Source organism: Rhipicephalus microplus, unplaced genomic scaffold (genome assembly GCF_043290135.1).
Source record: "Rhipicephalus microplus isolate Deutch F79 unplaced genomic scaffold, USDA_Rmic scaffold_12, whole genome shotgun sequence".
NCBI lineage: Eukaryota > Metazoa > Arthropoda > Arachnida > Ixodida > Ixodidae > Rhipicephalus > Rhipicephalus microplus.
The window spans coordinates 20,865,591-20,890,691 of NW_027464585.1; the positions used below are offsets into that span (position 1 = coordinate 20,865,591).

The window sequence follows — 25,101 nt, forward strand, 5'->3', positions numbered from 1 at the left end:
AAAACAATATAGGTGTCTTGTTATTTTGTGCACCACTGATGTAACAACTAGTATTGTATGCGGGCAACTGTAACATGGTCAACCAACATTTTTCATAGAAAGACGATGGGTTTCAAGACATGCACTGAGTATTGGTGGCTGGCCTTTGCTGATATACCTGAAGTGAAGTCTTATAACTACAGTACTTTTGCACCCAGGTTCATATACGTGGAAGTCGGGCACTCTGGAAATGAGAGTGACGGTGGGATTTTCTCCCGCTGCAATCTCCAAAAAATATTTTGCAAGAAGCACTGGGCTTGCCACCAGTGAGCACTGTGGGCAACGAGGGTCCCCTCCCTTATTTCTTCGTCGGCGACGAGGCCTTCCCGCTGAAAGAGCACGTGATGCGTCCATACGCAAGACGAAGTAAGTTAAGAATGTGTGAAAGAAAGGCTTAGTGCTTTTCAGTTTATGTGAAAGAGCTGTGGAGAAGGTATGCTACAGCAAACCCTGTTGTGATTTTGGACATCACTTAGGTGGCTCAAGGCATCATTACCTGTTTGTGTTTACCATTTTTTAAGTAACAACATAAGCTTTGAGGACTCAAGCCGTTGTATTGTAGCTCTCACATGCCATCTTATTTTTACTAAGGAATTGTTGCACCGTGACGTGTCTGTAGAAATGCAGACTATGCATGTATTTTAGGGGAAAGTGTTGGCACACTTCTCTCGCGATTGGACACAAGTTTGATGTTGTGGGAAAAAAAGTGCTTGCACTGGTACAATTACAACACATTGCACCCCAGCAATATGTAATCCCAATTATGCCTCAACGTTTTTTTTTTCGCGAAATTCCGCGGTTTTGCGTAAATCCTGTTCGGTTGTTCCCGTGTACGGCAAATGTTTTTTGCGCCTTTTGATTTTTCCTTTCTGTTATTGTTTGTTTATTTTTCCAGTTTATGCGGATATTTCAAATATGTTTCATATGTGTATCCACACTCCTGCTGCATTGTATACCTGTAGAGTGTTTTACCCCTCACTCCTCTCTGTAATGCCCTTGGCCCTGAGAGTAAATAAATAAATAAATAAATAAAAAACGTAGGTGAAAGCAGGGCCTCGCTACTTACATTTGGAAAAAAAGAGAGAGAGGTACGAATTCCGGCGTTATACGACTCGACAAATGACCTGGGAGATTTGTAAAAGCAATATGCAATAGGGATGTCTTTGACTAGGCAATCATGCTTCAGAAGCATGCAAAACTGGTTCGGTTGGTGCAATGCGAGAAGAGCCACCAAAACTCAGAACGAGGAGGAAAACAAGGGCGAACTCTTTAAGCACACACTGGCGACCAGTGCGCCTAATTGTGCTTCCTTGTGTGATCATTGTTTTTAATTTTGAGATTTTTTTCTTGCATGGATGTAGGCAATAGCAGTTATACAGTTTATATGTAAGAGACCTTTGAAGGTCTCTTACAGAAACATCTGTAATGGCAAGTTAGCATCTCTGCTGGCCCTTTGCGACAGTGCGGGGCGGTCCGCATGTTTCATTTGTAATCACCAATCATAGCGTTATGTTATATAAGGCTTGTGAGGTTATTTTTCTTACAATGCTCAGTGTCTTCCTTTTCAGCACTGCACGAAGACGACGACAAGTCGTACGAGCGTCGCGTCTTCAATTACAGGATGTCCAGGGCACGCCGCACTATTGAGAATACCTTTGGCATTCTGGCACAAAGGTGGAGGGTGCTACGCCGACCCATTAAGGCGAAAGAAGTCAACATAAAGGCATACATTGGAGCATGCATAGTGCTACATAACTTTCTCCTTAAGGAGTCCACAGCATCCTCCCCTGCCTATTGCCCGCCTGGTGCCACAGACAGCGAGGATTGGGAAGGACATCTTTCACCTGGAAGCTGGAGATATGAGGCAGCAGCCGGCGGAGCGTTCATACCATCAAGGCCTACCGGCTGCAATGCTGCGAGGTATGCTTTTATTCAATTAATGACTGATGAGGTGCCGTGGCACATATAGTGCGCGACCGACAAAAACTGAAGGATGCAGAGAGGATATAAACGAGAGGCACACATGTGTTAGTAATGGGGATTTAAATAGTGCTCCGACAGTAGGTTTTGTGTAAAAGCATACGACAAACACACATTGTAAAAAATGTTGCTCTGCAGTGAAGTTTTTAGAATGCATGTTTTAAAAGAAAACATGTAAAGACATGAACACTACATGTATGTCAAATCGTCTGTGTTGCTCAAGAGCTAGTAAATTTTTACTACTTTGAATTAGAAGCACCTGTTGGTGAAAGTTTTTCAGTACAACCACACATCAAAGCAAGGGAATGTGTACTAATTCACAATGACAATATGAAGAAAGAAGTGTAGTGAAAGAATACCTTGATGCGGGCGAAATGAACTTCTGACCTTCAAATATACCGTTCTATGTTCTACCAAGGTAGCTTCTACCAAACTCCCCGGTCACTTTATGGGAGATTCGTGGGCACAAGTTTTGTCCCTAGAAGTGCCGATATTTACGATTTACGTCCATTTGGTTTCTTCACATTTATATCATAATACCAACAGCATCCTATATATTTACGTTAGTTTTTTGTTTGTTCCAATTACGACTGTGTTTTAACATCCTAGATTCTTTTACTTTTTATTGTAGCTGAATATATGTTAACTAGGAGCAATAAAAAAACATAGAGGTCAACTTTCTTCCAAATTGATGGGCACAGCCATGTGCCGCGTAAGATGAGGTTTTAACAAAAGAAAACGATATTCATGTTGAGTACGTTGCTGATGCCTATTGAACGGGTCCATCAATTATGGTGGATTTTGAACTGACCGAGCTACATTTAATTAGGTTTAACTGTACGGGGCAATCATTCTCTGAAAAGTGTACAATGGTTTTGTCCAAATTGGAGCAGTTGCTGACGTTGGCTGTCACGGAACTTGACATATCAAAATTTCTAAAGTTAATCAGTAAATATGCATTCTATCACAAGCTGTGATGATGCCGTAGAAGACAGGCAGCAGAGGTAGCGCTCATTAATACATCAAAAACGAGGAACACTTTGGCAATATAGCGTCATGACTGCGACACTGAAATTCAACTATGCGTGAGATTTTCAAGCTCAGCATGCTCCTTTTACAGTGTGTGTCTTCCATCATGGCTGTGCCGACAGAAATTTCACATGGCGCTTATGCGTTGTAGGTATGCCAAGGAAGTGCGAGATAAATTGGCGCACTACTTCGTCACAGACGGTCAGGTGCCTTGGCAGGACAAAGTGGTGAACAGGACTTGAGGCATACAAGGTAAAGGTGGGTTGTAAATGCATTTTATTGCTTACAGAACTTATGTACATAGCATCTTTTTAAGCTAAACAAACAGGAGAAAAATCGCCCGTGACACAACAGATACATTACAGAGAAAACTGTCATGTCCAAATATAACCATGAAAACACAAAAATAAATAATCCATGTAAAATATTTGAGTTATTGCACGGTTATCACTATAATTATCACAGAAATAGGTTGCCTTAAAGCGGTCATGAGGCCCCATTTTCAACCATAACGTGTGTTGTATGAGCTGATTCTTGTATGTTCACATACAAACTGGCAAACTTCGAGCGATTTGGTCAAGCTGTTAATTTTAAATCGCATATTTTTATAAACGAGCTAGTCGCCCGACAGTTGGGCAATACTGACGCACTCACTATCCATGACATCACGAACCGCTTGCTCGACAAGCTGCTGCACAGTGTGCATTCTGGCAGACGGTCGTGTTCCGTCATCAACTGCGCTTGCAATAAAATTTTTTTGCATTGTTGAACTCTCCACTAAAGCTAAATGACTTCCAGGGGTCGAAACATGGCTACTGCGTCAGCAATGTAGCGCTGGTAATTGCAGCAAATAATTTCGAATGTCAAAATGGGTCCTGTAAATGTGCAATGCGTATACTATTTGCCATTGCTTCTTCGGCTTGTGACGTCTCGCACGCCATGACAAAATGGCGGTCACTTGCGGTAGGTTTTAAGTTTTAGGAGCCGAGCACTTCTACGGCATATTTTTGACTAAAATAATCTCTTAAGGCCCCTTTTCACACGTGTACTAGCACATTTTACTCTGTAGTTTTGTTTTTTGCTGACAACCAATAATTGTTGAGTGACCAGTCATGACCCCTTTAAGTTAGGACTAGAAATGTGAACACAAGATAAAAAGGTGGGTGTCATTGACATTATATAAACATTTCAATTTGCTTCACTGCTCTGACGCAATTTCACCTCTGCTTCATACAGCATGAATTCTACTGCATGCATTACATCTAGTGCAATGTGCATTGGTAGCTCCCTGAGGCGTGCATCGGTACGTAGAGCGAAGAAACCAATGTTATCTTTTTTGATGACCCCCTTGTTCGCTTTGATGTGTTCAAGGTGCTCCATGCACACTTGCGCCACAGCTTCATGACTTGTGCCCTCTCCTGCATTGCTGTAAAGCAAGTGTGATCTGTGATTCATGTATGTGATTGCTTTAAGGTTGCATTGTTGATTCATAAAGCACCATTTAGCAAAAAAAGTGTGAGAACGACAAGGTAGAAACGGAAGAAACAAGACAGAGCACTGACTTTCAACTGATGTTTGTGATTTTCGGCACTAAGAAAGAAACAATATAGAGCAGCTGAAGCAAATTAAATAGCACACTTAAAAGATAAATGTGTCAATAGGGCGTCTACCTCTCTGTGAGAAATAAATGGGCTTTTGATCTTTAAAACGGACACTCGTGTTTTGGGACAGGGTGCTGATGTTCTGATATTAACGTCTAAATATTACGGTAGTTACATGGGTTCTGTCTTCCTTAGTATAATTGTGCCCATAATAAAAACATCAGTTTAAAGTCAGTGCTCTGTCCTGTTTCTTCTGTTTCTACCTTGTCGTTTTCACACTTTTTTGTTACTATGTCTGTGTACCAACTTGACCGAGCGTTAACCTTATAAAGTTTTGTATTTTGTAGCATGTGCGGTATTGTTAGAAAAAAATCTGCAAGTTTATCCTCTAAGAGTTAGCGGTATATCTCACCTAGCGCCCTCGCAGGTCCGTTCTCGTCTTGCCGAGCGTGACCTGCAGTGAATTATACATATTGCTTAAATGTACAGAAAGAGATCCTTTTCGAAAAGTTGTGATTGTGATCTCTTGCCAGGAGTACCTAAAATATTTTTTTTCGTTTACACACCGTTTTGATGGTGGCTCCTCTCTTGAGGTGGTTGCTGAAGCATCGCTGCAGAAGGAGGCAGTATTATTATACAACTTATAAAGTGTTACAATTGCATGCAGCAGAACCTGGTGTGAAAACATTAGGCACATTCTCCAAATGTGCTAGAACGTGAAGAAGGTTACAAAACATGTTTTTAAGATTTAATAGATTGGCTATTTGTGCATGCCCTTCATTTGTCATTACTTAAGTGGATTCATAAAGGTTTTACCTATTGCTGCAGGTGTCGACACCAGTCTCCTCAGCCGTATCAGGGGTACGTTCCGGTTCCGCTGCATGGCTTGGCCGAGGCTGTGATATGCAGTGATAAAAGCTTCTCTCTATGTATTTGATGATGCCACTAGTACATGGACAGTTTTAGGCATTCTTTGGGAGTTCAAATGCCATTATGATTTCACTCAACACGAGGTTTATTTATCATAAGAAGTCACTTGCGTTACCTCTTGATTGAGCACTGCTGTATGGAAGGTGTGAATACAGGTGTGCCTTTTATGTTAATAAAATGCTATGTAGGCTGCGCATCTAAATGAGAGCAAGAGATATTGTCACGGAGATGAAGTAAAGGTGCATTCTGAAGTAAAGGTGCACATTTTTGTGCATGCTCACCTCTCGTTAGCCTCTTCTGCTGTGATGTGGCTGCTACAAGAGCACATGCAATATGTGATTCTGTCAGTGCTATTGTGTGCATCTTTAGAGCATTTTCACTGTTTTGCTACAATATAAGTACTTATGCTGCATTCTTGTAATGAATATGTGATGCTTGCCTATGAACAGCCTCATGATACATGCAATAAGCGATCTTTTTAGATTTTTAGATTTTGTATTAAGCCTTCCTTCTTTAGATAACTGAGAGTCGAGAATGACACAGAAGTACACTCAATTCTCTCATTCTTAACTGTTCTGTCTTCAATACTCTGTTTAGTGAAGCTGCCCACGTGCCACTTGTATGGTATGCTATATTTTTTTGCGTTCTGCTGATGCATTGTGCTATGCTAACCAAAACATTTCATTTTCTGTTAATGGAGGGTAAGCATTATACATTACCTTTGGTCAATGGCACTCATGTTGCACAGTACCCTGAAAGAATGATGCACAGAGTTATTCTTTGTAGCTGTAGCCACAATTAATTGACATCAAAACAGCCCATTGCCACCATGTTCATGATCACATGCATGCCCACTGTGAATTACTTCTTGGGACTTCTGTGTTTATGTGCAGTGTACTTATGTGTATTGATATGTGTGTATTTATGTGTATATATACCAGTCATGTGAATTAAATCAACTTTTTTTGTTTAGTACTCAAAAGTCAGCTAATATTGAATTTACACCCCAGGCTCAGACTCTCCTTTCATTAATTCAAGCATGGCCTCAAAATGGGGCCATTTTATTGTAGGAATGTCCGCTGCTCCGGCTCCACTTCTTTGTTTTTCACGTATGTCTTGTTGTTTCCTTTTGAAGATGTCACGCAGGTTCTTGAATCGTTTCTCAACAAGGACACCTGAAAACAAAACCCTTGCTGTAAGAATGTCTTGTGCATAATGTATCGCTGATAAATTTTCTACTTTATTTCACCACAATTGTGAGCGGTCTTTATTTTCTTTGCCCAGATCATTTCGGTTGCAGCACCCTAAAATCTGAATTTTGGGCGTCAAAACGAATCACATGCCATCTAAACTTAGGTATTAGTAGGGGCTTAAACATTGCGAAACCACAACATGATTGGGGGAACCTGCAGCCGAGGGTTCCAGAAATGCCACCCACCTAGTGTTTTGGACTGTCCACCTACATGTGCACGACATCACAGCTGACGCAATGATGTCGTCCACCTACATGTGCACGACATCACAGCTGACGCAATGATTAGTTGCGCAGAGAGTTGTGTACACTTTTTCTTGAAGGTAAGCATGTCTGCCAAGCTATTGTAACAGAGAGGCTGTTTATACTCTTGGCAATAGAAGTTCAATTGCAAAAAGTCTATTTCATGAACCAGCACATGATGTTTTTATCACCTTCACAGTGAAGCTTTCTAAGCATTACTGCATTGTGCAAAACTCCACAGGTGAGTATATACCATTGGTATCGGCCAAGCGCAACTGTCGTGTACAGCGGGAGTAATTGTTGTCAAACAAAAACAAACATGTTAAATAACTTGAAAAGAAGGATGAAACTAACTAGAGCAAGATGACAATTTTTGATAGAAAGAAATGCAACAAACATAGTATATGACTCAACGTGTAACATAGAGAGAGCGAGAGGAAGGAAAATATAAGAAAATAAAGGGACCAAAACATGAAAACATACCAACACATAGAAGCAGACATGAAACATTGACTTTAAAATATAGGAACAAAGAAAACAAACAAAAACGGGGCACAGTTGGAAGCGGAGAGATATAACCTCTGGGAATAAAGGAATAATCGAAATATAAAGGCAGCAATAGACAAAAACACAGGAGAGGAAAGGAACAGTTGTAAAGAAATGAGGATTAGATATGGGCCACATTACAGAGGAATAAATTCCCCAATCTGTGCTTTCCTTCAGTGTTTGCCCAGCCACTAGAACACTACCATATCTTTTTTTTCACGATTGCATGTCATTTGGCATCAACAGCATGTCTGACTCCCGAATCCGGACATTTGAGAGTGCTGCTAAACATGTTTTGTATGTCTTAATTACACGCTATGGGCGCACAAAATGCGCTCAAAGCAGAAGCTACTTTGCATTCTTTTTTAAAACAGCACAACTGCAATGCATAAGCACAATTAAAGCGTAACACCTCCCTCACCGCTCACTAGATATTACGCATTGCAAAGGCCGCACGTTCACAAAAGCACACATTCCCTTGGCCAGACGATGGCGTACAAAAACAGCAAGGAGCATGCGCTAGGTGAGTTGGCAACTGCGAGCAGTATTTCGAACGTCTGAGCTTTATTATCAGCTTTACAATTTTTTGTCACGTCGATTTCGATGTTAAACTCGGAAAGTCGCGAGAACAAACGTGCACACAACTGCGCTCGCATACATCACAGTCAATACATCTAATGCAAACTAACCAAGTAACCTTGCAGTACAAATACCAATATTTTCATTGTTCATTCATAGGCAACGCCAGCCATGCAGTACACACCTGTTCTTGCTTACATAGCTACTCAAACAAAAAATCTCTGTACTTACTCGACATGCCGAACATGCGTCCGATCTCTGCCCAAGCCCGGTCCTTCTTTGTGCGATCTTTAATAGAAGGGTGCCGCTTGTCATAGAGATATGGGAACATTTTAATCGCGTCGATGAGGAGCTCGGCCGAGTACTCAGAGCTGGCCGTGGTGGCATTCGCCTGATGCCAGGAAAAATCCATGGAGGAACGTACACGTGTCGTTTGTACATCGCGGCAGTAGGCAAGCGCAATGAGAAAAAAAAATAACGTACGGGGAGGCCAGATGTAAACAAAGACTGACGTCACTTCTGGTCTTCGCTGCTTGGTTCTACTGTTTTGCGACTGCAGTCGCGCGACCAAAAAATTGGTCAGGAAGCGACTGGCCAAAACAGTCGCTTTGCGACCGTTTGCGGCCGTTCGCGACTGCTTGTGACCAGACGCAAATGGTCGCGCGACCGCGGCTAGTCGCCGGTGTGCACCAACCTTGACAGTCAGCGCCATCTATAAGCCAAACGGTGAGTGTGAAAACACTCTTATAGGCATGTTTTGGCGTCACGTAGCACGTGAACTTATTATGAGCGGGCAGCCGATTATTTGTCCCTTTTATACAACCTAAACACACCAACTCTGCCAGTACGCGACCCTCGTTCAATGAAATGAGGGAAAGAAGTGCATACCTAAGGGCTCGTTTTTCCATGTTTTTAACACAATATTAATGAGATATAACAGACTATAATGCCAAGGAATGTACAGGGGAAGTTATTAGAACCAATGGAATGTAAATAAGAAGAAATAAAAGTGGATGAAAAAATAACCAGCCGTGAGCAGGAATTGAACCTACGACCTTCGAATAACGCGTTCGATGCTCTAACCACTGAGCTACCACAGCGGCCTTACCTCCATCCACTTTTTTGGGTTTATATGTGAAATTAGAAGTAGGAGTGGCAGTCAGCGCCGTCTATAAGCCAAACGGCGAGTGTAAAAACACTCTTATGCGCATGTTTTGGCTCACCTAGCACGTGAACTTATTATGAGCGGGCAGCTGATTAATTGTCCCTCTTATACAACCTAAACACACCAAGTCTGCCAGTACGCGACCCTCGTTCAATGAAATAAGGGTAAAAGTGCATACCTAAGGGCTCGTGTTTCCGTGTTTTTTAACACAATATTAATGAGATATAATAGACAGTAATGCCAGAGAATGTACAGGGGAAGTTACTAGAACCAATGGAATGTAAATGACAACAAAGAAAAGTGGATGAAAAAATAACCATCTGTGAGCAGGAATCGAACCTACGACCATCGAATAACGCGTTCTATGCTCTAACCACTGAGCTACCACAGCGGCCTTCCCTCCATCTACTTTTTTGGGTTTATATGTGAATTTAGAAGTAGGAGTGACGGTCAGCGCCGTCTATAAGCCAAACGGCGAGTGTGAAAACACTCTTATTCGCATGTTTTGGCGTCACCTAGCACGTGAACTTATTATGAGTGGGCAGCTGATTAATTGTCCCTCTTACACAACCTAAACACACCAAGTCTGCCAGTACGCGACCCTCGTTCAATGAAATAAGGGAAAGAAGTGCACACCTAAGGGCTCGTTTTTCCGTGCTTTTTAACACAAATTTAATGAGATATAACAGACAGTAATGCCAAGGAATGTACAGGGGAAGATATTAGAACCAATGGAATGTAAATAAGAAGAAAGAAAAGTGGATTAAAAAGTAACCAGCCGTGAGCAGGAATTGAACCTACGACCTTCGAATAACGCTTTCAATGCTCTAACCACTGAGCTACCACAGCGGCCTTCCCTCCATCCAATTTTTTGGGTTTCTATGTGAATTTAGAAGTAGGAGTGACAGTAAGCGCCATCTATAAGCCAAACGGCGAGTGTGAAAACACTCTCATCGCATGTTTTGGTGTCACCTAGCACGTGAACTTATTATGAGCGGGCAGCTGAATAACTGTCCCTCTTATACAACCTAAACACACCAATTCTGCCAGAACGCGACCCTCGTTCAATGAAATAAGGGAAAGAAGTGCATACCTAAGGGCTCGTTTTTCCGTGTTTTTTAACACAATAATAATGAGATATAACAGACAGTAATGCCAAGGAATAAACAGGAGAAGTTATTAGAACCATTGGAATGTAAATAAGAAGAAAGAAAAGTAGATGAAAAAATAACCAGCCGTGAGCAGGAATCGAACCTACGACCTTCGAATAACGCGTTCGATGCTCTAACCACTGAGCTACCACAGCGGCCTTCCCTCCATCCACTTTTTTGGGTTTATATGTGAATTTAGAAGTAGGAGTGAGTAAAGCGCCATCTATAAGCCAAACGGCGAGTGTGAAAACACTCTTGTGTGCATGATTTGGTGTCACGTAGCACGTGAACTTATTATGAGCGGGCAGCTGATTAATTGTCCCTCTTATACAACATAAACACACCAAGTCTGCCAGTACGCGACCCTCGTTCAATGAAATAAGGGAAAGAAGTGCATACCTAAGGGATCGTCTTTCCGTGTTTTTAAAACAATAATAATGAGATATAATAGATAGTAATGCCAAGGAATGCACAGGGGAAGTTATTAGAATCAATGGAATGTAAATAAGAAGAAAGAAAAGTGGATGAAAAAATAACCAGCCGTGAGCAGGAATCAAACCTACGACCTTCGAATAACGCGTTCTATGCTCTGACCTCTGAGCTACCACAGCGGCCTTCCCTCCATCCACTTTTTTGGGTTTATATGAGAATTAAAAGTAGGAGTGACGGTCAGCGCCGTCTATAAGCCAAACGGCGAGTGTGAAAACACTCTTATTCGCATGTTTTGGCGTCACCTAGCACGTTAACTCAATATGAGCGGGCAGCTGATTAATTGTCCCTCTTACACAACCTAAACACACCAAGTCTGCCAGTACGCGACCCTCGTTCAATGAAATAAGGGAAAGAAGTGCACACCTAAGGGCTCGTTTTTCCGTGCTTTTTAACACAATATTATTGAGATATAACACACAGTAATGCCAAGGAATGTACAGGGGAAGATATTAGAACCAATGGAGTGTAAATAAGAAGAAAGAAAAGTGGATGAAAAAATAACCAGCCGTGAGCAGGAATTGAACCTACGACCTTCGAATAACGCGTTCGATGCTCTAACCACTGAGCTACCACAGCGGCCTTCCCTCTATCCACTTTTTGGGTTTATATGTGAATTTAAAGTAGGAGTGACAGTCAGCGCCGTCTATAAGCCAAACGGCGAGTGTGAAAACACTCTTATGCGCATGTTTTGGCTCACCTAGCACGTGAACTTATTATGAGCGGGCAACTGAATAATTGTCCCTCTTATACAACCTAAACACACCAAGTCTGCCAGTACGCGACCCTCGTTCAATGAAATAAGGGAAAGAAGTGCATAGCTCAGGGCTCGTCTTTCCGTAATTTTTAACACAATAATAATGAGATATAATAGACAGTAATGCCAAGGAATGTACAGGGGAAGTTATAAGAACCAATGGAATGTAAATAAGAAGAAAGAAAAGTGGATGAAAAAATAGCCAGCCGTGAGCAGGAATTGAACCTACGACCTTCGAATAACGCGTTCGATGCTCCAACCACTGAGCTACCACAGCGGCCTTCCCTCCATCCACTTTTTTGGGTTTATATTTGAATTTAGAAGTAGGAGTGACAGTCAGCGCCATCTATAAGCCAAATGGCGAGTGTGAAAACACTCTTATGCGCCTAATTTGGCTCACCTAGCACGTGAACTTATTATGAGCGGGCAGCTGAATAATTGTCCTTCTTATACAACCTAAACACACCAATTCTGCCAGAATGCGACCCTCGTTCAATGAAATAGGGGAAAGAAGTGCATGCCTAAGGGCTCGTTTTTGGTGCTTTTTAACACAATAATTATGAGATATAACAGACAGTAATGCCAAGGAATGTACAGGGGAAGATATCAGAACCAATGGAATGTAAATGAGAAGAAAGAAAAGTGGATGAAAAAATAACCAACCTAGAGCAGGTATCGAACGTACGACCTTCGAATAACGCGTTCGATGCTCTAGCCACTGAGCTACCACAGCAGCCTTCCCTCCATCCACTTTTTGGGTTTATATGTGAATTTAGAAGTAGGAGTGACAGTAAGCGCCATCTATAAGCCAAACGGCGAGTGTGAAAACACTCTTATGCGCATGTTTCGGCGTCACGTAGCACGTGAACTTATTATGAGCGGGCAGGTGATTAATTGTCCTTCTTATACAACCTAAACACACCAAGTCTGCCAGTACGCAACCCTCGTTCAATGAAATAAGGGAAAGAAGTGCATACCTAAGGGCTCGTTTTTTGGTGCTTTTTAACACAATAATTATGAGATATAACAGACAGTAATGCCAAGAAATGTACAGGGGAAGTTATTAGAACCAATGCAATGTAAACAAGAAGAAAGAAAAGTGGATGAAAAAATAACCAGCCGTGAGCAGGAATTGAACCTACGACCTTCGAATAACGCGTTCGATGCTCTAACCACTGAGCTACCACAGCGGCCTTCCCCCCATGCACTTTTTGGGTTTATATGTGAATTTAGAAGTAGGAGTGACAGTCAGCGCCGTCTATAAGCCAAACGGCGAGTGTGAAAACACTCTTATGCGCATGTTTTGGCGTCACGTAGCACGTGAACTTATTATGAGCGGGCAGCTGATTAATTGTCCTTCTTATACAACCTAAACACACCAAGTCTGCCAGTACGCGATCCTCGTTCAATGAAATAAGGGAAAGAAGTGCATACCTAAGGGCTCGTTTTTCCGTGTTTTATAACACAATATTAATGAGATATAACAGACAGTAATGCCAAGGAATGTACAGTGGAAGTTAATAGAACCAATGGGTTGTAAATAAGAAGAAAGAAAAGTGAATGAAAAAATAACCAGCCGTGAGCAGGAATAGAACCTACGACCTTCGAATAACGCGTTCGATGCTCTAACCACTGAGCTACCAGCGGCCTTCCCTCCATCCACTTTTTTGGGTTTATATGTGAATTTAGAAGTAGGAGTGACAGTAAGTGCCATCTATAAGCCAAACGGCGAGTGTGAAAACACTTTTATGCGCATGTTTTGGCGTCACGTAGCACGTGAACTTATTATGAGCGGGCAGCTGATTAATTGTCCTTCTTATACAACCTAAACACACCAAGTCTGCCAGTACGCGATCCTCGTTCAATGAAATAAGGGAAAGAAGTGCATACCTAAGGGCTCGTTTTTCCGTGTTTTATAACACAATATTAATGAGATATAACAGACAGTAATGCCAAGGAATGTACAGGAGAAGTTATTAGAACCAATGGAATGTAAATAGGAAGAAAGAAAAGTGGATGAAAAAATAACCAGCCGTGAGCAGGAGTCGAACCTACGACCTTCGAATAACGTGTTCGATGCTCTAACCACTGAGCTACCACAGCGGCCTTCCCTCGATCCACTTTTTTGGGTTTATAGGTGAATTTAGAAGTAGGAGTGACTAAAGCGTCATCTATAAGCCAAACAGCGAGTGTGAAAACACTCTTGTTTGCATGATTTGGCGTCACGTAGCACGTGAACTTATTATGAGCGGGCAGCTGAATAATTGTCCTTCTTATACAACCTAAACACACCAATTCTGCCAGTACGCGACCCTCGTTCAATGAAATAAGGGAAAGAAGTGCACACCTAAGGGCTCGTTTTTCCGTGCTTTTTAACACAATATTATTGAGATATAACACACAGTAATGCCAAGGAATGTACAGGGGAAGATATTAGAACCAATGGAGTGTAAATAAGAAGAAAGAAAAGTGGATGAAAAAATAACCAGCCGTGAGCAGGAATTGAACCTACGACCTTCGAATAACGCGTTCGATGCTCTAACCACTGAGCTACCACAGCGGCCTTCCCTCTATCCACTTTTTTGGGTTTATATGTGAATTTAGAAGTAGGAGTGACAGTCAGCGCCGTCTATAAGCCAAACGGCGAGTGTGAAAACACTCTTATGCGCATGTTTTGGCTCACCTAGCACGTGAACTTATTATGAGCGGGCAACTGAATAATTGTCCCTCTCATACAACCTAAACACACCAAGTCTGCCAGTACGCGACCCTCGTTCAATGAAATAAGGGAAAGAAGTGCATAGCTCAGGGCTCGTCTTTCCGTAATTTTTAACACAATAATAATGAGATATAATAGACAGTAATGCCAAGGAATGTACAGGGGAAGTTATAGGAACCAATGGAATGTAAATAAGAAGAAAGAAAAGTGGATGAAAAAATAGCCAGCCGTGAGCAGGAATTGAACCTACGACCTTCGAATAACGCGTTCGATGCTCTAACCACTGAGCTACCACAGCGGCCTTCCCTCCATCCACTTTTTTGGGTTTATATGTGAATTTAGAAGTAGGAGTGACAGTCAGCGCCATCTATAAGCCAAATGGCGAGTGTGAAAACACTCTTATGCGCCTAATTTGGCTCACCTAGCACGTGAACTTATTATGAGCGGGCAGCTGAATAATTGTCCTTCTTATACAACCTAAACACACCAATTCTGCCAGAATGCGACCCTCGTTCAATGAAATAGGGGAAAGAAGTGCATGCCTAAGGGCTCGTTTTTGGTGCTTTTTAACACAATAATTATGAGATATAACAGACAGTAATGCCAAGGAATGTACAGGGGAAGATATCAGAACCAATGGAATGTATATGAGAAGAAAGAAAAGTGGATAAAAAAATAACCAACCTAGAGCAGGAATCGAACGTACGACCTTCGAATAACGCGTTCGATGCTCTAGCCACTGAGCTACCACAGCAGCCTTCCCTCCATCCACTTTTTGGGTTTATATGTGAATTTAGAAGTAGGAGTGACAGTCAGCGCCGTCTATAAGCCAAACGGCGAGTGTGAAAACACTCTTATGCGCATGTTTTGGCGTCACCTAGCACGTGAACTTATTATGAGTGGGCAGCTGATTATTTGTCCCTCTTACACAACCTAAACACACCAAGTCTGCCAGTACGCGACCCTCGTCCAATGAAATAAGGGAAAGAAGTGCATACCTAAGGGCTCGTTTTTCCGTGCTTTTTAACACAATAATAATGAGATATAACAGACAGTAATGCCAAGGAATGTACAGGGGAAGTTATTAGAACCAATGGAATGAAAATAAGAAGAAAGAAAAGTGGATAGAAAATAACCAGCCGTGAGCAGGAATTAAACCTACGACCTTCGAATAACGCGTCCGATGCTCTAACCACTGAGCTACCACAGCGGCCTTCTCTCCATCCACATTTTTGGGTTTATATGTGAATTTAGAAGTAGGAGTGACAGTAAGCGCCATCTATAAGCCAAACGGCGAGTGTGAAAACACTCTTATGCGCATGTTTCGGCGTCACGTAGCACGTGAACTTATTATGAGCGGGCAGGTGATTATTTGCCCTTCTTATACAACCTAAGCACACCAAGTCTGCCAGTACGCAACCCTCGTTCAATGAAATAAGGGAAAGAAGTGCATACCTAAGGGCTCGTTTTTCGGTGCTTTTTAACACAATAATTATGAGATATAACAGACAGTAATGCCAAGAAATGTACAGGGGAAGTTATTAGAACCAATGCAATGTAAACAAGAAGAAAGAAAAGTGGATGAAAAAATAACCAGCCGTGAGCAGGAATTGAACCTACGACCTTCGAATAACGCGTTCGATGCTCTAACCACTGAGCTACCACAGCGGCCTTCCCCCCATGCACTTTTTTGGGTTTGTATGTGAATTTAGAAGTAGGAGTGACAGTCAGCGCCGTCTATAAGCCAAACGGCGAGTGTGAAAACACTCTTATGCGCACGTTTTGGGCCCCGTTAGCACGTGAACTTATTATGAGCGGGCAGCTGATTAATTTTCCTTCTTATACAACCTAAACACACCAAGTCTGCCAGTACCCGACCCTCGATCAATGAAATAAGGAAAAGAAGTGCATACCTAAGGGCTCGTTTTTCCGTGTTTTTTAACACAATATTAATTTATTTATTTATTTATTTATTTATTTATTGAAAATACCTTACAGGCCAGAAGGCATTGAGTAAGAGGGGTTACAGTGAAAAATCGCATGTAAATTTCAAAATAAAAACGGTACAATGTCGGTTAGTAATAACAAAAAAAAAATTAACAAAGCAATAAGTCAGCAATACGTAAACATGGCGATGAAGTATATAAGAACACTCCGTGACATAAAAACCCTCGGAAAAGAAGTAAAAGAACGTCAAGATGAAATATTAAGGAAATGCGTCTGAACTTTTTGCCGAAACGTGTTGGGGTTGCTATCAGAGGCGATATCGTCGGGAAGATCATTCCACATGCGGATGGCTTGTGGTAGTGCGGATGTGTTGAACGCGTTCGTGTTTCCAAAAATGCGAGTGAAGCTGAGATGGTTATGTAATGTGCGTGACGTGTAGAGCGGGCGTTGAAGGTGCAACAACGATGTTTTGTTACTGTAGACGTACTTATGAAATAGGCATAACAAGGACACGTGACGACGAACATTTAATGCTTGGAGGGAATGATGGAGTTTAAGCTGAGTCACACTGGAATTGATGTCATAGTTTCTAGAAATGTAACGGGTGGCTCTGTTCTGGATTGTTTCCAGCATGTTAATTTGATACTGAGCGGAAGGGGACCAAACAGATGAGGCATATTCAAGTTGCGGGCGGACGAAAGTTAGGTAAGACATTTTGCGAATGTTAGTGGGACAACGACGAAGGTTTCGGCGTAAATACCCCAATGTTTTGGAGGCTTTTGCACAAACGTTAGTGATGTGATCAAACCAGGAAAGCCCTGGTGTAAGGTGGATGCCAAGATACTTGTAAGAAGTCGCCGTGGAGAGCCTGTCACATTGCATATGGTAAGTGAAGTTAGATATGACCTGTTTACGTCCAAAAGAAACAACTTTACACTTATTAGTATTCAACCTCATAAGCCAAGTGCTGCACCAGTTAGAAATAGTGTTCAGATCATCTTGAAGGATGGAGTGATCGTTAGGACAGTTTATAGGTCTGTAGAGCATGCAGTCATCAGCAAAGATTCTGATATGCGATGATATGTTAGTTGGGAGGTCGTTGATGTAGATAAGAAAAAGTAATGGGCCAAGAACGCTCCCCTGTGGGACGCCAGAAGAGACATACGAAGAGGGAGAGGAAGAATTATTAACGATTGTGAACTGCTTGCGAAGTGACAGAAAATTGCGTAGCCAAGATAAAGTCAGGGAGTCTAATCGGAGGGCAGATAATTTTGAAATAAGGCGACAATGGGCGACACGATCGAATGCTTTGGCGAAATCAAGAAATATGCAATCAGTCTGTAGGCCATTATTTATGTTGTAATGAATGTCTGTAGTGAATTCTAGTAACTGTGTTTCGCATGACATGCCCTTTCTGAATCCGTGCTGGTTTGAAAAGAAGAATTTGTTAGTCTCGAGATGACTGTATACGTGGGAGGCGATTATGTGTTCGAGGAGTTTGCAACATATGCATGTGAGCGAGATTGGGCGATAATTTTTAGGTGAGTTCTTATCTCCGGATTTAAAAATGGGTACTACTTTGGCTATTTTCCAGTCGTCTGGAAGTTTTCCAGACGATAGCGACTGTCGAAAAATGTGGTTTAATGTAATGCTAGATATGGAAACAGTATTTTTAATTACCTTAGAGTTGATATCATCTATACCAGCTGATGAGGATGCCTTAATCTGTTTAATTCGACACGCGATACCCTCCACCGTAATTTCAATAGGCTGCATGTATTGGAAGTTGTAATCAGGGATATGTGGTACGTCAGAAGAATCTTCTTGGCTAAATACAGATGAAAAAAAGGTATTAAAAGTAGTGGAGCACTCGTAGTCTGAAAGCGGAATGTTGTTTTCATTAAGTAATGACAACTGGTTGGAACCGTGGTCAGGGGATATGAGGCGCCAGAATTTTTTTGGATTATTTTGCAGAAGAGAAGGTAGGTCGTTGTGAAAATATTTTTCTTTGGCGTTGCATATTGCTTTACAGTAGTCAGTCAAGTACTGCTTGTATTTTTCCCAAGCGGATGGCGTAGCACTGCGTTTGGCATTGCAGTACAGGCGTTTTTTCTTGTTTCTTTGCTTACGAAGGGATTTAGTGAACCAGGGATTAGATAGATCATTAGAAACAGTGATAACAGGGATATATTGGTTTATCAATGAAGACATCTTGTCTCTAAAAAGCACCCAGTTTTCATTTACAGACCTGTTGTAGAATGACGGAAAGAGGACATTGCTAAAAAATTCTTCGAGCTGTGCACTTATTTTGTCAAACTCTGCTTTGCTGTAGTCCCGAATTTTCTTTTTGGATATTCCTGCAAATGGTACAGGTAAGTCCAACGTTACCTCGATTAAATTGTGATCACTGAAGCCCTTTAGGCAAGAGACTGTCCTCACTGAATCAGGAGCATTAGTTAGTAATAGGTCTAACGTATTTAAACCACGGGTTGGTTGATCAATGACTTGCGAGAGGTTAAAGTCCAAGACTAAGTTAATGAATTCTGTGGAAAGGCAGCATGGTGATGAGAAGTTTGTCCAATCAATCAGCGGGAGGTTGAAGTCACCGAATAGGTAAACTACACCAGTAGGGCAAATATCTTTGGTATTTTTGATGCTATGACGAAGATCACGTACAAATGTGTTATTATAATCAGGCGGACGGTAACAATTGCCAACCAGAATTTTAGCGTGTTTAGTCACACACATTATCCAAATTATTTCAATGGGTGAGTCAAGATTCAGTACATACGAAGAGATTGTATTTTTTACACCAAGAAGTACACCACCACCTCTCCTGTCGACGCGATCTTTGCGGTATATGTTATATCTTTCACTGCCAGCAAGAACTTCGTTATTTGTGATTGCAGGGTATAGCCAAGTTTCCGTGAGCACGAGTATATCTGAATTGTTGTCTTCCAGAAAAGAAGACAACAATTCAATAATAAAATATAACATACAGAAGACAACAACAATAATAAAATATAACATACAGTAATGCCAAGGAATGTACAGTGGAAGTTATTAGAACCAATGGGTTGTAAATAAGAAGAAAGAAAAGTGAATGAAAAAATAACCAGCCGTGAGCAGGAATAGAACCTACGACCTTCGAATAACGCGTTCGATGCTCTAACCACTGAGCTACCAGCAGGCTTCCCTCCATCCACTTTTTTGGGTTTATATGTGAATTTAGAAGTAGGAGTGACAGTAAGTGCCATCTATAAGCCAAACGGCGAGTGTGAAAACACTCTTATGCGCATGTTTTGGCGTCACGTAGCACGTGAACTTATTATGAGCGGGCAGCTGATTAATTGTCCTTCTTATACAACCTAAACACACCAAGACTGCCAGTATGCGACCCTCGTTCAATGAAATAAGGGAAAGAAGTGCATACCTAAGGGCTCGTTTTTCCGTGTTTTATAACACAATATTAATGAGATATAACAGAAAGTAATGCCAAGGAATGTACAGGGGAATATATCAGAACCAATGGAATGTAAATAAGAAGAAAGAAAAGTGGATGAAAAAATAACCAACCTAGAGCAGGAATCGAACGTACGACCTTCGAATAACGCGTTCGATGCTCTAGCCACTGAGCTACCACAGCAGCCTTCCCTCCATCCACTTTTTGGGTTTATATGTGAATTTAGAAGTAGGAGTGACAGTCAGCGCCGTCTATAAGCCAAACGGCGAGTGTGAAAACACTCTTATGCGCATGTTTTGGCGTCACCTAGCACGTGAACTTATTATGAGTGGGCAGCTGATTATTTGTCCCTCTTACACAACCTAAACACACCAAGTCTGCCAGTACGCGACCCTCGTCCAATGAAATAAAGGAAAGAAGTGCATACCTAAGGGCTCGTTTTTCGGTGCTTTTTAACACAATAATAATGAGATATAACAGACAGTAATGCCAAGGAATGTACAGGGGAAGTTATTAGAACCAATGGAATGTAAATAAGAAGAAAGAAAAGTGGATAGAAAATAACCAGCCGTGAGCAGGAATTAAACCTACGACCTTCGAATAACGCGTCCGATGCTCTAACCACTGAGCTACCACAGCGGCCTTCTCTCCATCCACATTTTTGGGTTTATATGTGAATTTAGAAGTAGGAGTGACAGTAAGTGCCATCTATAAGCCAAACGGCGAGTGTGAAAACACTCTTATGCGCATGTTTCGGCGTCACGTAGCACGTGAACTTATTATGAGCGGGCAGGTGATTAATTGTCCTTCTTATACAACCTAAACACACCAAGTCTGCCAGTACGCAACCCTCGTTCAATGAAATAAGGGAAAGAAGTGCATACCTAAGGGCTCGTTTTTCGGTGCTTTTTAACACAATAATTATGAGATATAACAGACAGTAATGCCAAGAAATGTACAGGGGAAGTTATTAGAACCAATGCAATGTAAACAAGAAGAAAGAAAAGTGGATGAAAAAATAACCAGCCGTGAGCAGGAATTGAACCTACGACCTTCGAATAACGCGTTCGATGCTCTAACCACTGAGCTACCACAGCGGCCTTCCCTCCATCCACTTTTTTGGGTTTATATGTGAATTTAGAAGTAGGAGTGACAGTCAGCGCCATCTATAAGCCAAATGGCGAGTGTGAAAACACTCTTATGCGCCTAATTTGGCTCACCTAGCACGTGAACTTATTATGAGCGGGCAGCTGAATAATTGTCCTTCTTATACAACCTAAACACACCAATTCTGCCAGAATGCGACCCTCGTTCAATGAAATAGGGGAAAGAAGTGCATGCCTAAGGGCTCGTTTTTGGTGCTTTTTAACACAATAATTATGAGATATAACAGACAGTAATGCCAAGGAATGTACAGGGGAAGATATCAGAACCAATGGAATGTATATGAGAAGAAAGAAAAGTGGATAAAAAAATAACCAACCTAGAGCAGGAATCGAACGTACGACCTTCGAATAACGCGTTCGATGCTCTAGCCACTGAGCTACCACAGCAGCCTTCCCTCCATCCACTTTTTGGGTTTATATGTGAATTTAGAAGTAGGAGTGACAGTCAGCGCCGTCTATAAGCCAAACGGCGAGTGTGAAAACACTCTTATGCGCATGTTTTGGCGTCACCTAGCACGTGAACTTATTATGAGTGGGCAGCTGATTATTTGTCCCTCTTACACAACCTAAACACACCAAGTCTGCCAGTACGCGACCCTCGTCCAATGAAATAAGGGAAAGAAGTGCATACCTAAGGGCTCGTTTTTCCGTGCTTTTTAACACAATAATAATGAGATATAACAGACAGTAATGCCAAGGAATGTACAGGGGAAGTTATTAGAACCAATGGAATGAAAATAAGAAGAAAGAAAAGTGGATAGAAAATAACCAGCCGTGAGCAGGAATTAAACCTACGACCTTCGAATAACGCGTCCGATGCTCTAACCACTGAGCTACCACAGCGGCCTTCTCTCCATCCACATTTTTGGGTTTATATGTGAATTTAGAAGTAGGAGTGACAGTAAGCGCCATCTATAAGCCAAACGGCGAGTGTGAAAACACTCTTATGCGCATGTTTCGGCGTCACGTAGCACGTGAACTTATTATGAGCGGGCAGGTGATTATTTGCCCTTCTTATACAACCTAAGCACACCAAGTCTGCCAGTACGCAACCCTCGTTCAATGAAATAAGGGAAAGAAGTGCATACCTAAGGGCTCGTTTTTCGGTGCTTTTTAACACAATAATTATGAGATATAACAGACAGTAATGCCAAGAAATGTACAGGGGAAGTTATTAGAACCAATGCAATGTAAACAAGAAGAAAGAAAAGTGGATGAAAAAATAACCAGCCGTGAGCAGGAATTGAACCTACGACCTTCGAATAACGCGTTCGATGCTCTAACCACTGAGCTACCACAGCGGCCTTCCCCCCATGCACTTTTTTGGGTTTGTATGTGAATTTAGAAGTAGGAGTGACAGTCAGCGCCGTCTATAAGCCAAACGGCGAGTGTGAAAACACTCTTATGCGCACGTTTTGGGCCCCGTTAGCACGTGAACTTATTATGAGCGGGCAGCTGATTAATTTTCCTTCTTATACAACCTAAACACACCAAGTCTGCCAGTACCCGACCCTCGATCAATGAAATAAGGAAAAGAAGTGCATACCTAAGGGCTCGTTTTTCCGTGTTTTTTAACACAATATTAATTTATTTATTTATTTATTTATTTATTTATTGAAAATACCTTACAGGCCAGAAGGCATTGAGTAAGAGGGGTTACAGTGAAAAATCGCATGTAAATTTCAAAATAAAAACGGTACAATGTCGGTTAGTAATAACAAAAAAAAAATTAACAAAGCAATAAGTCAGCAATACGTAAACATGGCGATGAAGTATATAAGAACACTCCGTGACATAAAAACCCTCGGAAAAGAAGTAAAAGAACGTCAAGATGAAATATTAAGGAAATGCGTCTGAACTTTTTGCCGAAACGTGTTGGGGTTGCTATCAGAGGCGATATCGTCGGGAAGATCATTCCACATGCGGATGGCTTGTGGTAGTGCGGATGTGTTGAACGCGTTCGTGTTTCCAAAAATGCGAGTGAAGCTGAGATGGTTATGTAATGTGCGTGACGTGTAGAGCGGGCGTTGAAGGTGCAACAACGATGTTTTGTTACTGTAGACGTACTTATGAAATAGGCATAACAAGGACACGTGACGACGAACATTTAATGCTTGGAGGGAATGATGGAGTTTAAGCTGAGTCACACTGGAATTGATGTCATAGTTTCTAGAAATGTAACGGGTGGCTCTGTTCTGGATTGTTTCCAGCATGTTAATTTGATACTGAGCGGAAGGGGACCAAACAGATGAGGCATATTCAAGTTGCGGGCGGACGAAAGTTAGGTAAGACATTTTGCGAATGTTAGTGGGACAACGACGAAGGTTTCGGCGTAAATACCCCAATGTTTTGGAGGCTTTTGCACAAACGTTAGTGATGTGATCAAACCAGGAAAGCCCTGGTGTAAGGTGGATGCCAAGATACTTGTAAGAAGTCGCCGTGGAGAGCCTGTCACATTGCATATGGTAAGTGAAGTTAGATATGACCTGTTTACGTCCAAAAGAAACAACTTTACACTTATTAGTATTCAACCTCATAAGCCAAGTGCTGCACCAGTTAGAAATAGTGTTCAGATCATCTTGAAGGATGGAGTGATCGTTAGGACAGTTTATAGGTCTGTAGAGCATGCAGTCATCAGCAAAGATTCTGATATGCGATGATATGTTAGTTGGGAGGTCGTTGATGTAGATAAGAAAAAGTAATGGGCCAAGAACGCTCCCCTGTGGGACGCCAGAAGAGACATACGAAGAGGGAGAGGAAGAATTATTAACGATTGTGAACTGCTTGCGAAGTGACAGAAAATTGCGTAGCCAAGATAAAGTCAGGGAGTCTAATCGGAGGGCAGATAATTTTGAAATAAGGCGACAATGGGCGACACGATCGAATGCTTTGGCGAAATCAAGAAATATGCAATCAGTCTGTAGGCCATTATTTATGTTGTAATGAATGTCTGTAGTGAATTCTAGTAACTGTGTTTCGCATGACATGCCCTTTCTGAATCCGTGCTGGTTTGAAAAGAAGAATTTGTTAGTCTCGAGATGACTGTATACGTGGGAGGCGATTATGTGTTCGAGGAGTTTGCAACATATGCATGTGAGCGAGATTGGGCGATAATTTTTAGGTGAGTTCTTATCTCCGGATTTAAAAATGGGTACTACTTTGGCTATTTTCCAGTCGTCTGGAAGTTTTCCAGACGATAGCGACTGTCGAAAAATGTGGTTTAATGTAATGCTAGATATGGAAACAGTATTTTTAATTACCTTAGAGTTGATATCATCTATACCAGCTGATGAGGATGCCTTAATCTGTTTAATTCGACACGCGATACCCTCCACCGTAATTTCAATAGGCTGCATGTATTGGAAGTTGTAATCAGGGATATGTGGTACGTCAGAAGAATCTTCTTGGCTAAATACAGATGAAAAAAAGGTATTAAAAGTAGTGGAGCACTCGTAGTCTGAAAGCGGAATGTTGTTTTCATTAAGTAATGACAACTGGTTGGAACCGTGGTCAGGGGATATGAGGCGCCAGAATTTTTTTGGATTATTTTGCAGAAGAGAAGGTAGGTCGTTGTGAAAATATTTTTCTTTGGCGTTGCATATTGCTTTACAGTAGTCAGTCAAGTACTGCTTGTATTTTTCCCAAGCGGATGGCGTAGCACTGCGTTTGGCATTGCAGTACAGGCGTTTTTTCTTGTTTCTTTGCTTACGAAGGGATTTAGTGAACCAGGGATTAGATAGATCATTAGAAACAGTGATAACAGGGATATATTGGTTTATCAATGAAGACATCTTGTCTCTAAAAAGCACCCAGTTTTCATTTACAGACCTGTTGTAGAATGACGGAAAGAGGACATTGCTAAAAAATTCTTCGAGCTGTGCACTTATTTTGTCAAACTCTGCTTTGCTGTAGTCCCGAATTTTCTTTTTGGATATTCCTGCAAATGGTACAGGTAAGTCCAACGTTACCTCGATTAAATTGTGATCACTGAAGCCCTTTAGGCAAGAGACTGTCCTCACTGAATCAGGAGCATTAGTTAGTAATA

General features: G+C 41.6%; 2 protein-coding genes across 5 annotated transcripts in view; both read right to left on the reverse strand.

Moving 5' to 3' along the window:
* Positions 1-25,101, reverse strand: part of LOC119166687 (beta-hexosaminidase subunit alpha) — a 592,332-nt gene that overhangs the window by 184,072 nt on the left and 383,159 nt on the right. The gene's annotated exons all lie outside the window — the stretch shown is intronic.
* Positions 3,307-5,615, reverse strand: LOC119163035 (uncharacterized). Its single transcript, XM_075882398.1, has 4 exons — positions 5,466-5,615; positions 5,216-5,260; positions 5,062-5,103; positions 3,307-4,474 (listed from the first exon to the last, which is right to left on the reverse strand). The coding sequence occupies exons 1-4, from the start codon at positions 5,530-5,532 to the stop codon at positions 4,311-4,313; spliced, it is 318 nt and encodes a 105-aa protein (XP_075738513.1). The 5' UTR covers positions 5,533-5,615; the 3' UTR covers positions 3,307-4,310.